This window comes from Phalacrocorax carbo, chromosome 4 (genome assembly GCF_963921805.1).
Source record: "Phalacrocorax carbo chromosome 4, bPhaCar2.1, whole genome shotgun sequence".
NCBI lineage: Eukaryota > Metazoa > Chordata > Aves > Suliformes > Phalacrocoracidae > Phalacrocorax > Phalacrocorax carbo.
This window is the reverse complement of record NC_087516.1, coordinates 26,466,254-26,486,069: the sequence shown is the minus strand read 5'-3', so window position 1 is coordinate 26,486,069 and position 19,816 is coordinate 26,466,254. Positions and strand designations below refer to the sequence as shown.

At 41.2% G+C, this 19,816-nt stretch overlaps 1 protein-coding gene across 2 annotated transcripts in view; it reads right to left on the bottom strand.

Annotated features, from left to right (window-relative positions):
* Window positions 1-7,795: 7,795 nt before the first annotated feature.
* N4BP2 (NEDD4 binding protein 2) overlaps window positions 7,796-19,816 on the bottom strand; it is a 31,503-nt gene continuing 19,482 nt past the window's right edge. For both annotated transcript variants that reach the window (XM_009504724.2, XM_064449314.1), the window contains exons 12-17: window positions 19,672-19,790; window positions 18,166-18,304; window positions 17,879-18,064; window positions 15,464-15,632; window positions 13,506-13,629; window positions 7,796-12,677 (exon numbers count right to left, since the gene is read on the bottom strand). In XM_009504724.2, the coding sequence (XP_009503019.1) occupies window positions 12,632-12,677; window positions 13,506-13,629; window positions 15,464-15,632; window positions 17,879-18,064; window positions 18,166-18,304; window positions 19,672-19,790 (783 nt within the window). In that variant the 3' untranslated portion in view covers window positions 7,796-12,631. The remainder of the gene's footprint in view (window positions 12,678-13,505; window positions 13,630-15,463; window positions 15,633-17,878; window positions 18,065-18,165; window positions 18,305-19,671; window positions 19,791-19,816) is intronic.

Sequence of the window (19,816 nt, the reverse complement as noted above, 5' to 3'; positions counted from 1 at the left end):
AGAGAATATTGTTAATACATTCAAAAATACATTGCTTCTCCTTTTTTTTAAACTCAGTATGAGTCATTATCTGGGACTTTCAGAAACAAACACTTTGTTGTGGAAAATATTTATGGCTAGGAGTGGAGGGTTGCAAATTATGTTTGCATTGAAAAGTAAGTTGACAGCAAAAAATAGTCTTAAACCTCAAGTAACTAAGGGTTCATGACCAATTATGTAAAACAACATCATGCAGGATTTTGTCATGTAAAGACATGGGCCAGTTTACAATGAAGGGTCACATTTGTCTTTTAATCCTTTGATTTCTGTCTCACTTGGAGAAACCAGCAAGCTGCTGATGTTAGGAAGGGGTTTGAGATCAAGGAAAGAAGCTATTCCTGTCCCACCTGCCTGATTTCCTTTTGGTTCTCAGATTCACTCAAGTCTGATTTTGGTCTTCTTCAAATAGTATAGTATGTGCAATGCTCAGGAATTAAACCATGACACTCTTGACATTGTATTTAGCCCTACCAGCCTTTCTTCTGCCCTAGATGATCATTATATTATACAAAATAAAGCTAATTGTTGCTTATGTCTAGGCACTGTACCAGAGATATAAACAGCACACAAGAAGCGTGCTTTTTTAGTTAAAAAAGAGCCTTCTTTTTTTCTGTTGTTAACATTTTCAAAGGGAGGCAGGAAAAATGTATGCGGTCAAGATGCCAGCTTGCATTGGGAAAACTGGGATGTGGCTATTTGCTTTCCCTTGGGTTCCTGGGCAGTACAGGGGAAATCAGGCAGGTTGCCCAGACCCATTTCAACCTGAGGGTGAAAGCACTCCCTTCCCAGGCACAGGCACCTCAGAGAAAGGGCGTCTTCCTCACAGCAGGACAGAGAGCATTACTGAAGTCTCTAAAGTAGACCAGGCACAGCAACTTCTGCAGCATTACTCATTGTCAGAAAACTAAATCTGAAAGGGGAAGTGAAAACGCAGTTTCACAAGCACTTCCTACATGGATTTTGGTAAAAAATCTCGTACTATTAATCACTTTGCCTTGATGAATTTAGGCTCTGGTTCCTCAGCAAGCTAACACAGTGGTTAGACACCCTCAGTTTTGGTATTGCAGTGGCACAAACTGAAGCATGTGGTGATAAAACAGAATCCAAAACTTAGTGTGAGGTGTGTTCCTGACACACAATGTGTGGAGGACCAGAGGCCTTCAGAGGGTGAGCCAAAGCCCTCCAGCAGCCTGAGGTTGGAGTGTGCCTGACAGAGAAACCTAAATGCAGGACCATGCCTGAAATGCCCACCAGCCTCGCTCCTGAGTTACAGAGCAAGTCCAGCCCTCAACCCTTGAGCCCCTTCCCGAGGCACTGTCTCTTCCCTGCGGCATGCCAACGCAGCCGACACAGCTCTGGCGCACAGAGAGAGGCACTGCGCTGTCTGCGGGGACCCAGGGCCACAGCTGCAGGCCCTCATGGTTGCGGGCATGACTCCACACCAGCTAGGTACCACCTCCGGTCACCTCCTCTGCTGGTGCCATCCTGTACCTGGCAGGCCCATGCGAGGGCTGTCAGGAGGCAGACGAGCAGCGTAGGGCAGCCACAGCACAGGTACCACCAGCATACCTAGCGGGTAGAGATGGCTAAGGAGTGCCTCCATTTGCAAAAGCAGATCTGTCCCCTGTAACATGGAAATGGAGCTGCCTTCAGTGACAGGCTTGTCCTACGCTTCAGGTGTCTGCACAGCAGCCCTCTAGCTACCACTGGTCCAGCAGATTTGGCCATAGGCCACCCAGTTTCTGGGTGCAAACAGTACTGAGATGAGCGCAAGGCACTGAGCCACTCGGACACAGGCATGCCTGAGCAGCACAGACCTCTCAAGTCCAAAATAGAGAACCTTGAGTTGTGCAAACAATGATCAAACTTGGGGTTGGTGCTAGCACTTGGGTGTGGACACTTTTATTTATCCAGCCTCTTTTCAAGACTAATATAGCTCTATTCTATATATTAAACGCATATGCTTGTGCAGCCAAGGCAGGCAGAGATTTCTCTGCTTTCTGAGACCACAGCCTTCTGCAATCTTAACTACAGAACTACTCTTTACTACTTTTACATCTTTTCCCCCAGTGTACAGGTTACTGATTACCTATTTCTCTGGAATATTCCTCTTGAGATCACCTTATGCTGTGTGACAAAACTAACGTTTACACACTTTTTTTTCTTGGTATCTGATAAGCAGAAACCAGTGTGCTAACTTCCTAGCACAATTCCTCCCATGACGCCAGTGCAGAATAGGTGGTCAGGACAAGCTATGGGAAGTGCTTTCCTCCAGGGCAATATGAAAACCTACTTCTCCTTTCTTGAAAAGCAAGCATGTTTAGGAACCACACTGAGGGTTACTTAACCCCCCTGTCTCTTGTTCTGAGAATATAAGCAGTCACACCACTGAGAATAAATTCAATCTTCTCCCCCCGAATCAGGTATTAAATCCCAAAATACCCATCTGCCCTATTCAGGGAACAAGATTTCTTCCACTTTTGCCTGCTGTTGTTTTTTTGTGTTTTTTTTCTGGAGCTCGTAGGAGATATCTGCAGCCCCGAGGAGCACAGAGTGGCTGCGCAGCCCCGGAGCTGGCAGGGAGAGGGCAAAAGCGGCCAGGCAGGAGGCAGCGTCCAGGGCTGCAGGGGAGGCAGAGGAGAGCCCAGGCAGGGGCCAGCAAGACAGCAGGACCCACTCAGCAGCCCCGGGGTCTGATGCTTTCACGCGCATAGCGTGCAAGCCCACACCTGTTTCCATAAATTGTCTTGACTTGTGCAGTTTTCTCTCTCCCCAGGGACTTTCATACATCCTTTCCCCATCGGGATTTAGTGCAAAAATAATCCCAGTGGCTTTGCTAAAACCATGGAGGACACTCCAGTGGTTTTCTCTGTGAAATCACAGCCAACCTGAGGCTACTAGATGGCTTCAGGGCCAGGTCAGCTTCCTGCACTCACCCCCAGGGCTTGCCCAAGGGTCAGAGCAGCTGAGGTGTTCCCCAGCACTGCTGCTGGGGGAGAAAATGCTGACGGAGGCCAGCAGCGCTGAGGAAACGCTGGTTCCTCCTTTCATTCTGCCTAGGAGGGAGAAGAGCCGAGCCCCGTCACAGCAGGGAGGTGTCAGAGGAAGAAGCTCTTCTCACCAGCCCTGCTGTGAGGTGGCCCTAGCCCAGGCCCTGCCGCCTGCCTGCCCCAGGGCTCACCCCCTTCCCTGCCTCCCCAGCCGCCCCCCCGAGTGCAGCGGTGGCAGCACCGCACCCCAGGAAACCACAGCCGAGGGCAGCCTGGCTCCTGGGCCCCAGGAGCCGCCAGCAGCCAGCAACGTTAACACCAAGCACGTGGCTCCACCGGCCACCCACCCGCGCCGAGAGGGACCAGATGCTCCTCTCTCCCTTCTCCCCAGCAGCTGCTCCACTTGTGCACCTCCCCACCCCACAGCACTGCCCTGCCTCATTATTTCTGCAATCTGTACTTTATTTTTGTCAGGAAAAGAGAAGCCAGCACAAATGAGGCCTCTTGCCCCAGCAAAGGCAGAAGACATAGGAGTTCCCCTTGGGACAATCAGCAAGGTGATGGCAGCAGCTGTTTTCATTTTGAATGTGCATTTCCCACTTTCTCCTGCTTTGAAGGAGGAGATGGGGATAGTCATACTGTGCAGTCTCAGGCTGACCACTTCACCAGCCAGTTTCTCCTTTCTAGTCTATGAACCTGGAGGTGTTTCCCCAGGGGAAGGCTCAGACCAGGAGCCTGATATAGGTTCCCTGATCTGCTCCCAAAGCACTCTCTGGGGGAAGCCCCCCTGCCAGCCAGGGTGCATCATCCCTCCAAGGGCATTCTGTTCTCTCTGCAGCCACTCTGCATGGCTATCTTGATAAACACCAAAAAGCTGAAGCTCCAGTCACCCGTGGTTTGCCTATATGGCACTGCACAGACAGTAAATGGAGATAATCTGGAAAGGCAAGAAGGACAAACAGGTGAGGACTACTGTTACCCTGACTTACAGGTGGGAATCTGAGGCAATGATTTGTGAGTTAGCCGACATAAAGCAAACACCATTACGCAGAGCTCCCACCGTCCGACCTGACAGGACTACGATTCCTCCATTTAAAGACCAAATTGATTGAATTCATGGTGCAGGCAGAGGATTTCCATTACTTTCTCTCCTGTCTAGTGTGTATGACCATCCATGGAGGAGGGTCCTGTTTCTCAGGATAACACAAAAATAATAACAGCCCATATAGTTGGTTACCAAGATTACAGTCTTGGAAAAAGCAATCATCATAGCAGCACTACCACACTCAGATGTCCTACTGCTCAAAGAAAGTTGCAGATATCACATCCTGATCACACTGAGGAAATGCATCAGCATTTAATATTTTTACTATTATTGTAGCACTCCGTAAGTCATGTAAGATGTCTCCTGAGCCATATGAAAAAGCATTCCCTACTTACAAGGAGTACACAAATCTAGTTTTAGACCCAACATCATGATAAAGGACACAACACAGCTTAGGACAACAGGGCGAAAGCAAGATGGTGGCTTTTATCCTGTAGTCCTCCTTTCTGTTTTCACAGTGTGAGTTAAAGATCACATAACACGACAGCCCCAGGGTCTCAGGCCATGGGGACCTCTGGTGGCACTGGGGATACATGGCTGCCTTTTTCAAACCCTGGAGAGGCAGGGATTGCCTAAATCTCCATCATGGAATGGATGCCAAAACCCCTCTGTTCACCAAAAAGCTACCAAAGCTGCAAGTCCTCCCCATCCCGACCCCAAAGTCTGCAACACAGTTTTTGTCTCAGTCAAGGCAAAGATCCGTAGCATCTAAAAAATGAAAGCTACATAAACAACACTAAAAGAAAAAAGCATCTAAAAAATGAAAGCTACATAAATAACACTAAAAGAAAACACAGTACAAAACAAGTTGTTCACAGGATGTTGCGCCCTATCTATTACATAAAATTCACCAAGACCTCTGAACGGTGTATCCCAGCAACTATCTGCTTTAAGATGCTGGTTTGGATACACCAGCGCTGCTTTGCTGGAGCTGAGGGAAATGGGCTGCCGAGCAGTAGTGCCCCATCCATGCATGGTACTTTACTACACGGTCCTGCAGCACCTCAGCGGCTCCTGGCCACCTCTGCACTGCCTATCTGCCGCATGACACCTTTCCCTATCAGCTTTTGCAGATCCCTTCTAGTATTTGCCATGTTCTCAATTCACTGGCATACCCCTACTCCATGCCACCATCCATCCTCCCGCATGAAGCCCCTCATGCTACAACAGGCCTTTCTTCTTCATCACAGCAGTCTCTTGGTACTGGTTAACCTCTGCATCCAGTAGCCAACCTTTTCCACAGCTCTTTCAGGGCCTCTACCTGCACCTGGTAACATGGCCCATCCACATGCCTCCATACATCTTCCCCGAAAGAGTCTTAGAGCTTACAGGGTATCTGGGTGAGCTGTAGTTTTGCTCGCCATCTCCCTGATGTATTTTCCATTGAGGTGTGGGAGAGAAAGACTGCAGGCCTGATTCAGCGTCTCAAGGGCTCTCCAGCACCCAAGGACACAGGGCAGGCCAGCCCATGGGGTGGTAAAGACTCCTGGATCTGGCAGAAGTGTGGAGAGGGGAAAGGGTCACCATGAGTCTGGTAAGGAAGGCCCTTCCTTACCAAGAGACAGCTGCTAAATGCCACACTCCTGGAAAGCCAAAGCTCCTGTCATTATGGACAAACACAAGCCCTGTTTTTGGGAAACGCTCTCTGAACTAATCCTCAAAAGACAGCACCTCCCAGTGCCATGTCATGTAGAAACCACTCAGCCTGTAGGAAAAAAGGAACTTTATCTCCTGACCTATACCACACAATGAATGATGGCAACTAATGAGAAGCCATTGCTAACCCAACCAGGCCCCATGATACAGAAAGTCAAACATCAAGAGGGTCCTTCCCCACGAGGGTTTTCCAGAAGACTCTGTGCCACCAGCAACAGCCACAGTGGTACCAGACTTCACCAAACAGCACAAAGTCTTTGCGTCAGTCTCTGAACAGACTGATTTGTCCAAGCATCCAGACAACTAACCTATAAAAAACAACCAGGGTAGCTAAAGAAGAAGCCCCAACCTTGTCATCTTCAAACCCGAGTTCAAAAGGAACTTGTCTTGCCCATCTTCAACATAGAGCAGCAAGTATATTTTGAAAACAACTTCTACCCCACCCATCTGTAAAGAAGAAAGAAAAAAAGTCACCGAAACAATACTCCAAATACAGTATTCTCCCTCTGAGGAAGAAACAAACAGCACGTGATGTGTAATAACATCCTTTAGTGCACGTCAGATGGAGAAACAGCAGCTTTGGTAAGGGCACAGAAAGAGCTGCTGCCACCATCGCTCTATGCCATTGGCAAGGGCACCACCTATTGTTGAGCTACCCGATGCATTCCACCAGCAGACAAAACCTTTAATTATACTTTAATGATTTGAGCTGAAATTTTTCTGTTTGCCTCAAGCAATATTTCTATTTTACCACACTTCAATTTTCAGTCTTAAAGTTCAAATAATTTCCGTAAGTAAGGACAGACTAAAATATTCCACTTCTCATATTTAAATAGGGACAAAGACTCTCGGAAACCCCCAGAGTGCTGTCGAGGATAGAACTCCCACCTGCAAGCAAAGAGGAACTCAGAGCTAGCCCAGCACACAGAGGAAACAAGGGCATGAACTGAAACAGAAGCTGGTGAATCAGGATGGACAGTTTTAGCAAGAGGAGGAGTCAAACTGTGTGTCCACACTGAACTGCTGTCCCACCCCCAAAGAGGAGGCAAGCCTAGTAGCAGTACCTCCACTTTAAAACAACTTGAGAGACTTATCCCTAAACTGGACCTTGAGCCACAGTGCCAGAGCAGGGAGTCCTCTATGAAGCACACAACCAACCAGTTCTGTGGTCTAGTAGCTGTGGCTCAGAATCAGCCATGTCAGATCTATGCCAGCATCTACCAAGCATGAAACATGAAAGTGTTCCCAAACCTGTTTTCCCTGCTCTCTTGAACAGCTTGTTAGTTTGGGCTTTGCTGTACAAATGCACAAACCTGGCTTGTTTCCGCAGTCTAAGATACAAGGCAGTTAAGTCATTGGAATGACTCTCCAGGAGTTAAGTCAAAGCCAGTTGTCCTCAACCTGAGCTAATAAAATAGGCTGGACTCTAGGCAGCATTTTGCTCCCAGGTGTCTCTCCACACTTCCAAGAACACGACACAGGAATATATGCACAGAGCAGGCTTGGGAAGAGCCAGGCTTACTAGATCTGAATCCACAATGATATATCGATTGCGCTTCTGCAGGATCCGATCTGTCACTGACATTGACCTAAGGAGTCTTGCTAAATGAGGTCTACCCAGAACACTTCCCTCCCCCAAACTCTCATCTTTAAAGTGGTCATACCTGCCCCACCGCTTGACATGCGCCACTGCCCTCACTCTCCCACAAAATAAGCTAGGCCTGAACAGCACCTCTTCAGCTACCTCAGGCTAAAAAAAAAAAAATAAATCGGAAACTATGACCCTCACTTTCAGTAATGTGAGCATTCAGCTCCCCCTTGCAACACTTAAAATCAGGCCACAAATCTGTTCCTTTTTACGCCTGCAGATGGTTGCTTCATCTCCCTACAGATGGTATCCTGAAGTCAAGGCAAGTGGCTTTCATGCAGGACTCCAAGACTACTATTTGACAAAATTTGATATAAGCTGAAATATAGTCTTCCAAGGAAAGACAGAAGGCTATACTTGTGGCAAAAATCCTTTATTAAACTAGATTTTGTAAATTCTTTTTCACATTAGAAATTCTAAATGCAAATTACAAAATTTTATTTCAGTAAAAAATGAACGTTATAGTTAACAACAAAATTACAACTTTATACAAATAAAAAATCATTTTTATTTTAATTTAAAAATAGACATTTCTTCCAATGTACTGGTCCTAACAGCTTTTACAACTGGTAGCTGCAATACTCGGTCTTTTCACATGCATATGCACATATAAATCATTTCATCCTCTGCACATTTTATTCAGGTGAAAGCATGAACAGTTGTGCTTTGGCTGGATCTTGTGGGGGGTGGTTTTTCATTTGGGTCGTGTCCGTTGTGTCCGTGTCCCCCACCCCCCCAAGAACATGAAACTTGGGAACAGTTGTAAGTCAACGAACTCTTCTTTGTTACAGCGTTCATACTCTCATCTCCTCAGCTCTGCAAAGAGGGCAATATTATTCTGGAAACGTGAATTGCATTTGAAGACACAAGCATCAGTAATGTGAAGTCGATGTATAATTTCTCATTACATTTATGGCAATCCTTTGCCATTATCAACAAGGAAATTATTCTCTTGTCTACCCACTATATTTTATGGCAAGATTAAATAACAAAGTGGTTACATTTCACCTCCTCAAGTAAAAACTTCTAGAATACATGTTTCTGCTAAGCTTGTGAAGATCTTCCCCACCACTGGACATATTCACAACAGTGATGATCCAGATGTTCTATGTTATGACTAGAGCGCCTGGACATTGTTTAAATGGGGATTCCCAAGTCACAATGGTTTCCAACAGCCACAAAAAAAATGCCAGTTGAACTTTGCCTGAGGTGTCCTTCAACAGGCCTATAAAAACATTAAGTTTAGATAAAATTGTACCACATACTATTAAAAGCTAAAGCTAATGTCATTAAAGTATTATCAAGGTAACCTCAAATATTTTTGGAAGAAAAAAAATCACTTTTGCCCTACTACTTTCACAATCAACTGAAATTAAAAAAAATCACTTTTGCCCTACTAGTTTCACAATCAACCAAAATATATTTTTAAACTCTCACATTACTTAGGAGAACAACTTTCCCTCCAGGCACCTCTGGGCCTTTTTTATTTCCTTTAGCTGTAAGATTACTCAGCAATGCTAACACAAGCATTAAATTTTGTATTTAAAAAAGATAATTTTCCTAAATTAAAAATTGGGATAAACATTCAAATATTTTGTAAAAAAGAAACCAAAACTCACATATTAAAGACTACCAGTCATCACAACCACATGCTGTTGAAGAATAGAATAAAAAGTGGTATACAAAATAGGTATTTTAACAGTTGCACATTATTTCAGAGTGCTGGTGGCAATACTGCTAAGTGCTACTTTAATCAAAAGATCATAGAGAATTTACGGGATACTTCAGGATTATCACTGATGCAACTGCAAAAGACATTAGAAAAGCTGGAAGTTCTAAAATGTAACCTACTTTGAAATAACATTTTGAAACAATTATATTTTATATAATTCATCAAACTATACATTATAAAAAGAGTTAAAGAAATACAAGAAGTCCAGTGGGGTTTTTTTCTGGACAGTTTGGCAAGTAGCTGAAGGCATGGAGAGCCTTACTAATAAAAATCTGTTTTCTTTCTCTCTGTGCACTGATCTTCTGCTCCATTCTGTGTCCAGCTCAGCACAGCTTCTAAGCACATGCTTAAGCTCCTACAGAAGAAAGGCCGAGCCGATCATATCTTCTCAAAGTTGGAAGTGCAGCACCTCACCCCGAGCTCCTGAAGCTGATGGAGGCTTTGTCACCAACTTCAGTAAAGGCAAGACTGGTTCTGCCCATGTTACAATTTTAAACCTTTGTCCTCCATCAAAGTTCAGCCTGTAATCAAACAATTTATACTAGGCAAATGATCAGCTTATAACCAGACATGGTATTCGGAGTACCTTAGTGAACCTCAACCTGTACCCAAAGGGACAATGGAGAGAGAGAGAAGTACTTAAAATTGCTCTTAAGCTATGTACTCCTCTGCTGACTTTGACAGACTGGAGAAAACAAACTCTCCTACTAATGGGTGGAGCTGAGGTTTTGCCCTGACCATTTTTCATGCATTTATCCAAATAGGACTAAGAGACAAAAAAGATAATACGGAGGGACACTGAAGCTCAATGAGAACAGCTTCTTTTCTGAAGAGTCCTAGCCCTCTTCCAGAGACTGTTTATGCACTTTTTATTCTTTAATCTCTTTTTTCCCCTTGATCTTGCATTTTTAGCTTGCAGTGGTGATTTTGAAAGAGGCTCAGGAAGCGGCAACTTCAAGAATCCTCCTGAGCACACTGGTTAAGAGTATTTTCTGGGGAAGTGAGAGTCAAGTGTAATCGCCATCCCCTTGCTAGGACAGAAGAAGGTTAAAAAAAAGCTATGTTTCTCATCTCTAGGGTAAACTTGTCAACAACTAGATTATGATGAACAGATGGGCAAGACAACAACTTTTTCTGCTCGTTTTTTGAACTGAAATCTAAGCTGTCTTCGTCCATGTCGGGAATGGTGTGAACATGCTGAGTGAATCAGGCCCCCTCCCAAAACAACTAGAAGTGTTGGCACTTCCCTGTTTACAAGAACACTGCTGTAGGGCTTGGGCACCAGCAGCTCAACACGTAACACTTCTGAGCGTACACTGGGACCTTTGCTGAGCAACTCAGCCACCCAGGCCAGCCGACAGGGACTACACTTTAAAGAGCTGCCCCTCCATTCATTATAAACAGAAGCACGAAGGAAAACCTACGTAGGAGCAGAAGGAATTTCCTTGGTCCAAAAGAAAGATCCTAGCTCTGCTAAGGCAATTCTAGAATCTGCAACCCTGGACAGCTGATAGTCTGAACTGCTGTTCAGTCCATTTTAGGTACTGTCACAGAGGATGGAGCATGGGCTTCACTGCACATGACATCGTGTGGTGGCAGAAACAGCTCTGCTAATGCTGTTTGGGGAGCACAGATCTTTTAGTTTCACTCACTAATTACCAGAGCAGCCCAGAGAGAAAGAAAAAGAGAAGGGACACAATCAGAGGAACCAAGTACCCACAAAAAAATATAAAAATTAGTATGACAGTCTATTATTCCAGTAAAAGTCCCTTTAAGTATATTCAAGCTATTCTTCCACTTGAAATCACCATTAAAAGACTATTGTATCTGTTGAAGCATGACAAACTCATTTTTAAGTCTACTGTACATTGCATTCACTGTGTATATATTACAGTAAATATGGACATTCAGGAAACATCACGTCTTTCAGTTTGTCAGCAACTTACCCAGACACATTTTCAACTGAAATCTATTTCTGTGCACAGCTTTTCTCACAGAAGTTCCTGCTTATTACTACCCGTGCACACAAATGGCAAAACTTGCACACACATATGGATTCATACACAAATTCTATGTGCATGTAGTTCCTGGATAAAATTTACTGCAAAAGTGGTTTAAAATAAAAAACCCTCCCATTAATCCTTAACCTATTAATAATATTCCTAATACAGAACTCACACCTGTTCTGAAAAAGTCTCACAATAAAAATTAAATATTTTACAGTAAAAATTTGTATGTCTTTCAAGAGACAACGATATAATTAAAAGTAGTAACACATTCTAGAAGATATTTCTATTTAAAAAAATATTCTGATTGCTTACTGGAAACACTTCCCAAAGCACAGATGTTTACATTTGATTTTCGCGGGTTTTGTTTGGGGCTTTTTTTGATGTTGTTTTGGTTTTTTACACAGGTATTTCTAGATGCTGATGCAACACCAACAACAACAGAATCACTTTTGTACTCCCAGACTTTCCAGTTAGGCAATTACTACTGTAGTATTAGCATTCACTTTGATGTTAGAAATACATTTAAAATGTCTCACAATCATATTTTCTACAAGGAAATCACCAAATTTAATATACACAGAATGAAGTCACGCCACTATTAGACACCTATAAAGTGAAACAGTACTCAATTTGCTCCATTTAAAAAGCCATAAAGGAAGAAACACTTTTAATCCAGTGGATGTTGAAAAAAGGGCATTTCCTGAAAAATTACAGTATTAGCTATGTGTAAGTAGGGATTGAACTACAGCGTTGTATTTTTCCCTTTAACAGATCACAGTAAGTCTGCGAAATTACCAAATACGCAGCTGGTGTTAATGGGCAGTCCTTTATATGCAATTTCCTTCAATATCAGGTGAAATTTAGAATGGAATAAGAACAATAGAACTGGTCAACCCATCACAAAGTACCGACTAGAAAGACTACATCAGACTTGAAGAAACCTGGAAATATTTAGCACTCAGTTGTAACTGAGTTTGAAGAATCAGTAGTTGCTGAGTTCCCACCTCCCTCATGCTCTTCTGAAGGGTTTAGCACAAAGTTCTGAATCACAAAAGAACTTCGTACAAGGTACTATTTTTAAAAGCACAGAATCCACAGCAATTAAAATGTGTGAGGGTCAAAAGACAGACTGGGTATACTGAGAAGACAGTACATTTAAAAATTGTACCTTAACTTCCCTTTAAAACATCATATACTGCTCAGCAGAATTCTTAATCTGCATTTCTGAGACTTCAAATCCTTTAAGTGTCTTCTTTTTGCAGGTTCAAAAAAGGATCCATTCCACACAAAAATTTTCTTGGAAACATACTTACAAAACCACTTGCTGTAAATTGAGACCATTTCTAATAAAATATCGTCCTTTAAAACATATTACAAAATACTATTGCAGTTGTTCAAGAAGTTTTTAGCTGTAATCTGACACCTCAGTTTATTTCTCTTCTTGACAACCATTCAATTCAGCATGACTTTCAGGCAGCCTGGTTTTATTTCTGTGAACCTGTGAAACAAGAAAAGATGAAGCTTCAACATGAAAGCTATGCGCAATGCCATCTCCTTCAGCCCTCATCAAACATATAGAAAGCTATAATGTTCTCAGTCAAGTATGTGTGCAGGTGAGAGTAAGGAAATCAGCATCATGTCTTCTGGATGTGACAGTGAAGGAGGATTTTACACGGTCTGGAGAGGTGAAAAGCTGGAAACAGCAGGAACTAAGAGGAAGACTTAACAAAAACAAAACAAAAAGGAAACTGCCCAGTATTCCTGTTTATATTCATTCTGCTCCTCTTTTCCTGCTCCCCTTTCACTCCCTCTTCTTTCAAAACAGATTTTCTCCCTTGTCTTCTGTAGAAAGTAAGAGGGAAATGGGAAGGGAAGTCTTTGCTATTTCTGAGTTCCACCTTCACAGTCACTTTCATACAATCCTGTAAAGAAAAAGCAGCAAACACACTGATGCCAGTGCAGACTTGCTAAATTGCTGTCTCACATAAGAAGCTGAGAGCTAAAACAGGTATTGGAGACCAATGAAAAGCAGGATTAACAACTTTTCACAGTAGAGCTAGCAACCTTGAATGGAAATAAGTAATTAAACTATGTTAGATAAGTTTAATTTATAGCATTTTATCTGTCTCAGAGGAAAGGTTCTAACATTGAATAGGTGCCCCATATAAGATGGTTTTGTGTCACACAATTGCACTGGATTTATGAAACAGCAGACCTGCCTTAATCTGTTCAGTAGTTAACAGTATTCAAAAATAACTTCAATTTTCAGTTAGTTAAAGTGGGTTAAGAAAAGAAAAATATATCAGTAACAAAAATCTAAACTCACCTGAAGTTGTGGCTTGTGAGGTATCTGATAGCTGCTGGTCTGATGCGAGCAACTCCTCCCTGACTATGGCTTCCTCTTCCCGTGATAACAGAGAGATATGGTTTACCACCAGTCTGCTGGTACTCTGTAACAGCAGGCATTGTAACGGTTAAAATTGTCCCTCAGCAGAGACTTGGCGTTGAGTATAACCTTTCCATCCATTCTCCTAAAAACTCTCACTAGCAGTTTAGAACTTTGCTTTCCTATGCTGGCTATGCATCTTTTACATAAACACAGCCATTTTTCCCCTCTTCTGAAAAAAAAAAAAATCTGAAAAAATATGGCCAAGCTTTTTAAATCTAGATTGCTTGCAATATGCATGTTGTGATCGTCACAAAATACTTCTGATTTCATAGTAGCTTTACTGTTTCTATCATCTAATCTTCGCTTGGAATTTACATCCTGTGATCTAAACTAAAATTGCAAAATTAAAAACGGTGGGTGTAATTTAATTAATTTTTAAGTGACATGCCTCTCTATTGTTTCATATTTTATCATGAATAAAGAAATAATATTTTACTGGATAAAGAAAAGAAGAAGGAAAATATAAATCCACGCAGTTTTTGACATTCAAGTCACACTTATTTGGACTAACTTCCACTACATTGGAGCACGTGAATCAACAGATCTACACATCACATGAGCTTTATTAGGGCATCTAGACCTGATAACAAAAGAAATTGCTCCTCTCCCAGAGATCACAGCAACCTAAATTGATGAACAGATTAAAAAAGAGGAAAAAATATAAATTAAATTGGATTCTCACCACAAGCCGAGATTTGCCAGTTTGAGATTACCAGTTCACATGATATTTTTCATCAACTGTCCTCTCTCTCTGTCGCTTAAGTTTATTTGGGTTTTATATTAGTTTAGTGTTAATTCTGCCGGTGCTAAGTGCCTGGTATTGATCCCTTTCCTATGTATGGATGCTGAAATGAACTTTTTTCTAGGTTTAGGTGAATGGACTGAACAGAGAGCCCCTACCATCATTCTAGGACCCCTGATGTAAGTGCAGCTCAGGAAATTTAGCTCTAAAAAGCATTAGGTTACAGCTCAAAGTATACAAATGTCATTTTAGGAATAGCACAAGATAATGCAATTTACTTATCTCTGACAGATAATCCTTTTCTTTCAACACACAAGGCCTCACTGAACAATTGTTTCTACTGCATGGAGTAGCTGTTTCAAAAAATTATGTTTGTGCAGTGGTACCTTGCGTAAGAAGTATTTCTTATAAAAGCATTCCCAGTGTGCTTAAATTTATAGAGTAAACTAATAATGCAGAAAATGTATGTTTTTACAGCAAGAACACTCGTGAAGTACTTGAACACACCACTGGGAAAAAAAACAAGCTCTCAAGCAAAACTGCACAAAATTACATTTATGGAAGCAACAGTATTCTGATCTCAAGAGATCCTGCTGACAAATCAATACGGAAGTTACTGAAAGAGAACTCAAATCACACACTTTTATTGTTAAAGTTGAAAACAATATAATCATTGTTGTTAGAATTCCAACATAATGATTTTTCTTTAAAGATTACAAAGGCAACATAGTTCTGACAAAGCAATGCAAAGATGACACAAATGTTAGCATTACTAGCTCTGTTAAAAACGCCAGGAAGGATAGATCAAGTCTTCAATAAAAAAAAAAAAGATAAAACAGAAAGAAAAATAAGATTTACAATGAAGCACGGGGCTTGGGAGGGTGAGGGGAGTTGGGGCAAGCAAGACAGAACAAAATGAATCATTGCCATCCCCCAATTCCATGGGGGAACTCTGAAAATACAATAACACAAAAGCCAGCTGTTTTCATAGGTAATTACACTCATTCCCTCTGATATTGCCATGTATCGTGATTTCTTAGTGGAAAATGAGGAGAATAACTTTTAGGGGCAGGAATTATTAACTTATTCTTACCTTCACATTTTTCCTGTAGCACTCTTGACAACTGATTCACAGCTTCATCCACATGGAGACCATGTAGATCCAACACATTCATAGGCAGCAAGGAAGTATTTACTCTCTCAAAGATTTGCACAGCAGCAGCATGGTTGGCTTCTTTCATCTTCTGCTCATGAAGGCGACCCTTTATTCATAAGCACAGCAACTATTACATGCCGAGACATCATCTAAGCTCCACGCTGGTTGTTGGGTTCAAAATGACAGTACTGGCATGGTGCTTTTAGCTCACAGTTTGAAGCAGTAAAATTTATAATCTCAACAGAAGTTCTGGAAGAGGCTCAGTGAGACCTACTCACAAGGAGATTTCATGAAATCTGTCCTTAAGAAACTGCTGGTACCAAGAAGAAATTACAACAAAAGCCTTACAAGAAAGGAAAGCAGCCAGAAAAGGCACAAAACCGTAAGGTCTTTGCATAAGCTAAAAAGTTACACTCTATGCTGATTTTCAGATTTATTATCCTAACAATAGAATTTTACTTTCTGAAAGTATTCTGCTAAAAATTTAATGAAACAATGTCAGAGAAACTGCCCAACAGCTCAGGAAAAAAACCTGCTGAGTGTTACAGTTGAGGTTAATTCTTCTGAATGTAATCCCTAAAAATCAGACAAACTAAACAATTCCCCCCCCCCCCAAGTAGTTGCCCATCACCTCTCCTACTATTTTTGACAGATCTTTTATGACTGACAAGGTCAATACAGTCCCTATTGGAATTAGGGGCAAGGAGCAGTACAGGGTTATTCATGTTACACAGTGATCAAGTACCAACTATTTCCCATGAACCCTACAGTGATAGTATCTGAGAAACTGAAGCAAAAAATTGTGTCTTCGAAAATCTGTAGGCACAGTCTGAAAAGGAATGAAAGACTTAACTCCAGGTATGTGACTGACAAGAGCTCAAGAGAACAAAAGTGACAGTCTGTCTTACACTTTCTTAAAATGGATCATCTGAAATGTATTAGTGTCAGACCAAAGACACCAGACCTGTAACTCTCACTTGCAGAGGATTCCCAAGACAGGCTAAGGCCACCAAGCATAAAGTACTTTTTCATTAATAAAGGTAGCTTAGTTTGCCTTTTTATTACCCAAAAGAATATATAATAAATTTCCAGCTTGTACTTGTCGCTATGGCTAAGAACAGAAGACAGGAAATCACATTTCTATTTAAAACCATGCAGACCTTCATTCAGAATCTCTCCAAACTTCAAGAATATATAAAGAATGAACCTAAAGAGTTCATTATAAAGACTGATAATCAGTATTTCTGGCACGCATAATAACAATCTAAACATTTAGAGTGACATGCTATACCAATTGAATTTGCTTATTATCTTTAAAAAAGCTTTAATGCAAGTGATTAATCATTACATTTTTGTTCTGTCATAATGCAATTCATAGTTTAGAATTAAATGCTTCTATAATGTGAATTCTTACTGAATTTTTAGATGCTGTTAAATCAGGGTAAAGCTACAGCCTCTGAAGACATTTGTAACAAAATTTTTAAAAGTGGTCTGAATGAAGTGTGAATGGAAGGGTCTCATGAGAAGGCACTGAGAAACCAATGTTCAGGAACGGTTACAAGAACAGCTGATACTTACAGTCAAGAATACGATCAACAGCAATGATCAACGGTAATCAAACTGGTACATACTGAGAAATATGCTTGAATCAAGACCAGAGAGCCTGTGCTCCAAGGCCAGAGCACAAAAGACTGATCAGCAGATCTACACTCCAAAACTAGATGGATGGCAAAAAGCATGGCATACCACACCATGTTTATCCCAATCTGAGACTGTAGCCATAAAGATAGTCAGAATGAGGAAGTAAAGCCAGCAGGCAGCAATCTTGCCCAAGATTTATGGAGGATGAAGCAAGCAAGATTCTGAGACAAAAGATGGTATCTTAATACCTGTCTGACTCTTAAAGTAGTACAAGATGTGTCTAAAAACAGTTCATCACCCATTAAAATTAACCCAAAGGACATATGGAGAATTAGAAAACTGATATTTGTTGCAGTCCGTGTCACACATGAGTGAACCTGGCCAGACCACACGGACATAAATCTTGGTGTTTACAAGTATGTGGACGCGAGAATGAGATCTATGAGAAAACGAGCATGTGTAACTAAGCACTGAATATCATCTTTCATGAGGTCTTACACTAAATGTCGTTACATCAGCTTCCTGTATCAGTATCATTACCAGTAAAATGGAGTTTACATGTAAGGTGAATCTCAATATAACACTTACACAGGGAACAGTAATTGAGCAAACTGATCAACTCTAGTAGGCACAATGTTTTTCTTGTCACTTCCAATTCAGTATTTAAGTACCTCTCTAAATTCAGGCAAAAAGCACAATATTTACATTTACCTGATGTGCATAAAATGCTGCCACAGACTTCATACCCATGCGATAGGCCTCCCCAGCCTTTTTCAAACATTCTTGTCTCTTTTGCTGGTGGCAAAAAGCTTCTGCTCTTAAATCAGCATATTGTGGATACTCAAATTCTTGAAATATTTCACTCAAAGGATCATCCTCTTCCTTACTTTTTTTTGCCTGTAGGAATTTGCAACATTGAAGCTAAGTAAGCACTGTAGAGTGTTTTTATTAACATAGCTTTGGATATATTTGTAACTACTATTTTAAAAAAAAAATACCTTCTTCTCCCGGTTCTTTGCAGCACTGTAGGAAGAAACAATTTCATTTTGCTGAACACTTTCTTGAGCTATAACTGTTTTCACAGGATCTGCCTCCAGAACACAGTTCAGAAACTGTTCAGTTTGTTCTAAAGAGTAGCTGTAAAGGATAAGTAAAATCTGTGACTTAACAAATACATTAATAGCTGCTACATTTATTAAAATGCATATTACAAACCTTGATATAGTTACAGAAATAGATGACAATGGAAATAAAGCACTGAAATGGAATTGTCCACCTTATTACAAAAAGCCTTGCCGACTCACTGTACTGCATTACTGGCATCAACACACAGGCAGTCTTGGCTGATTGAAATGTAATTGAGGGGCACTTGAATATTAAAAGGACAATGAAATACTAAAATAAATTGCACCCTACCTTAATCAAACAGACATTAGTTTAGAAGTAAACACTGCTTTTTGGTCTGGGTGAGTTACTTCATCTTAAATTTTCTCTGGCCAGGGTTAGATAGCACAAAGTAGTCTAAAACTAGCTCAGTTTTCTGAAACCATTATGCAGGAAAAATCTTGTGTTTCCAGTCAAGCTTTGTTATTAAATTTAAAGAAATAAGAATAGAACATCAGTTGCCATCAGATTTCTAATAAGCCCTCTTTCTTCTTTATTCTTCTTGCTGTTCAGTAAGCAGGCAAAGAGGAAGACTCATCAAAAGTAAAGATAGATTTTGGGAAAGGCAACACTAGGAAGAGATTTTTAGAATGTGAAGAACAAGAGATTGTGAAATGCTTAAGCTGTAGTAGAGATGAATGAAGGATTTATTTTAAACATCCCACAAGGAAAGGTCTGAATAACAACCTGGACAAGCAGAAAGACTGACAAGTAGGCATGCAAACTCATATGTACAGACAGATATTCAATTGGCTAAGGAATAAAAAAAGAAGCTTCTTTTGAAAAAAGTTCAGTTCTCAGGAACTTGGATTTAAGAAGGTAGCCACATACCCCAGAAATATAATGCAGAAAAGAGAAAGAGAATGTCAGCAGGAAGAGATAGAGAGATGGCTGATTTCTTCAGAGCTGCTGTAGTAACTAGGAAAGTGCTCAGAGCTAACATCAGGTGATGGCAGTTTTCCTCCTGGATGGATGCCATTTTCTGTGAACCCACTGTTTCCTCCTCCACTAATTTCTCCCATTTGGTTTAAACCTCAGCTCTAGAGCAAATGCACAGTTCCACTGACAGTCAGTCAGAGGTCAACAGCCACAGACATTCTTTTCCCAGTGAGAGAAACTGCCCGCTCCCACAAAAACCAAACAAGCCTACACATAGAGTTTTAGTGCCCTTTTTGCTTTTAAGACCAGCTAGTTTTGCCTATATTTAGGTCTACAAAAAGTGCACTAGTTCTGAAAAAGCCATTCTTTAGCAGTATCTTAACTAATATTTAGGACAGTAACTGTGCACTATAGAGTGTTACCGACTTCCATTTTTAAAATGAGCTTTAAAGATTTCTTACTTGTTGTCCTTGAAGATATCCATTAAGAAATTTTGATTAATAGTTGGAAACATCTCAAAAAGTTGCTTCTCCTTTAGTTTAGCGGCACAGTCTTTTCTAGCCATAGAAGGAACACGATTCTACCCAGAAGACAAAGGAAAAATAT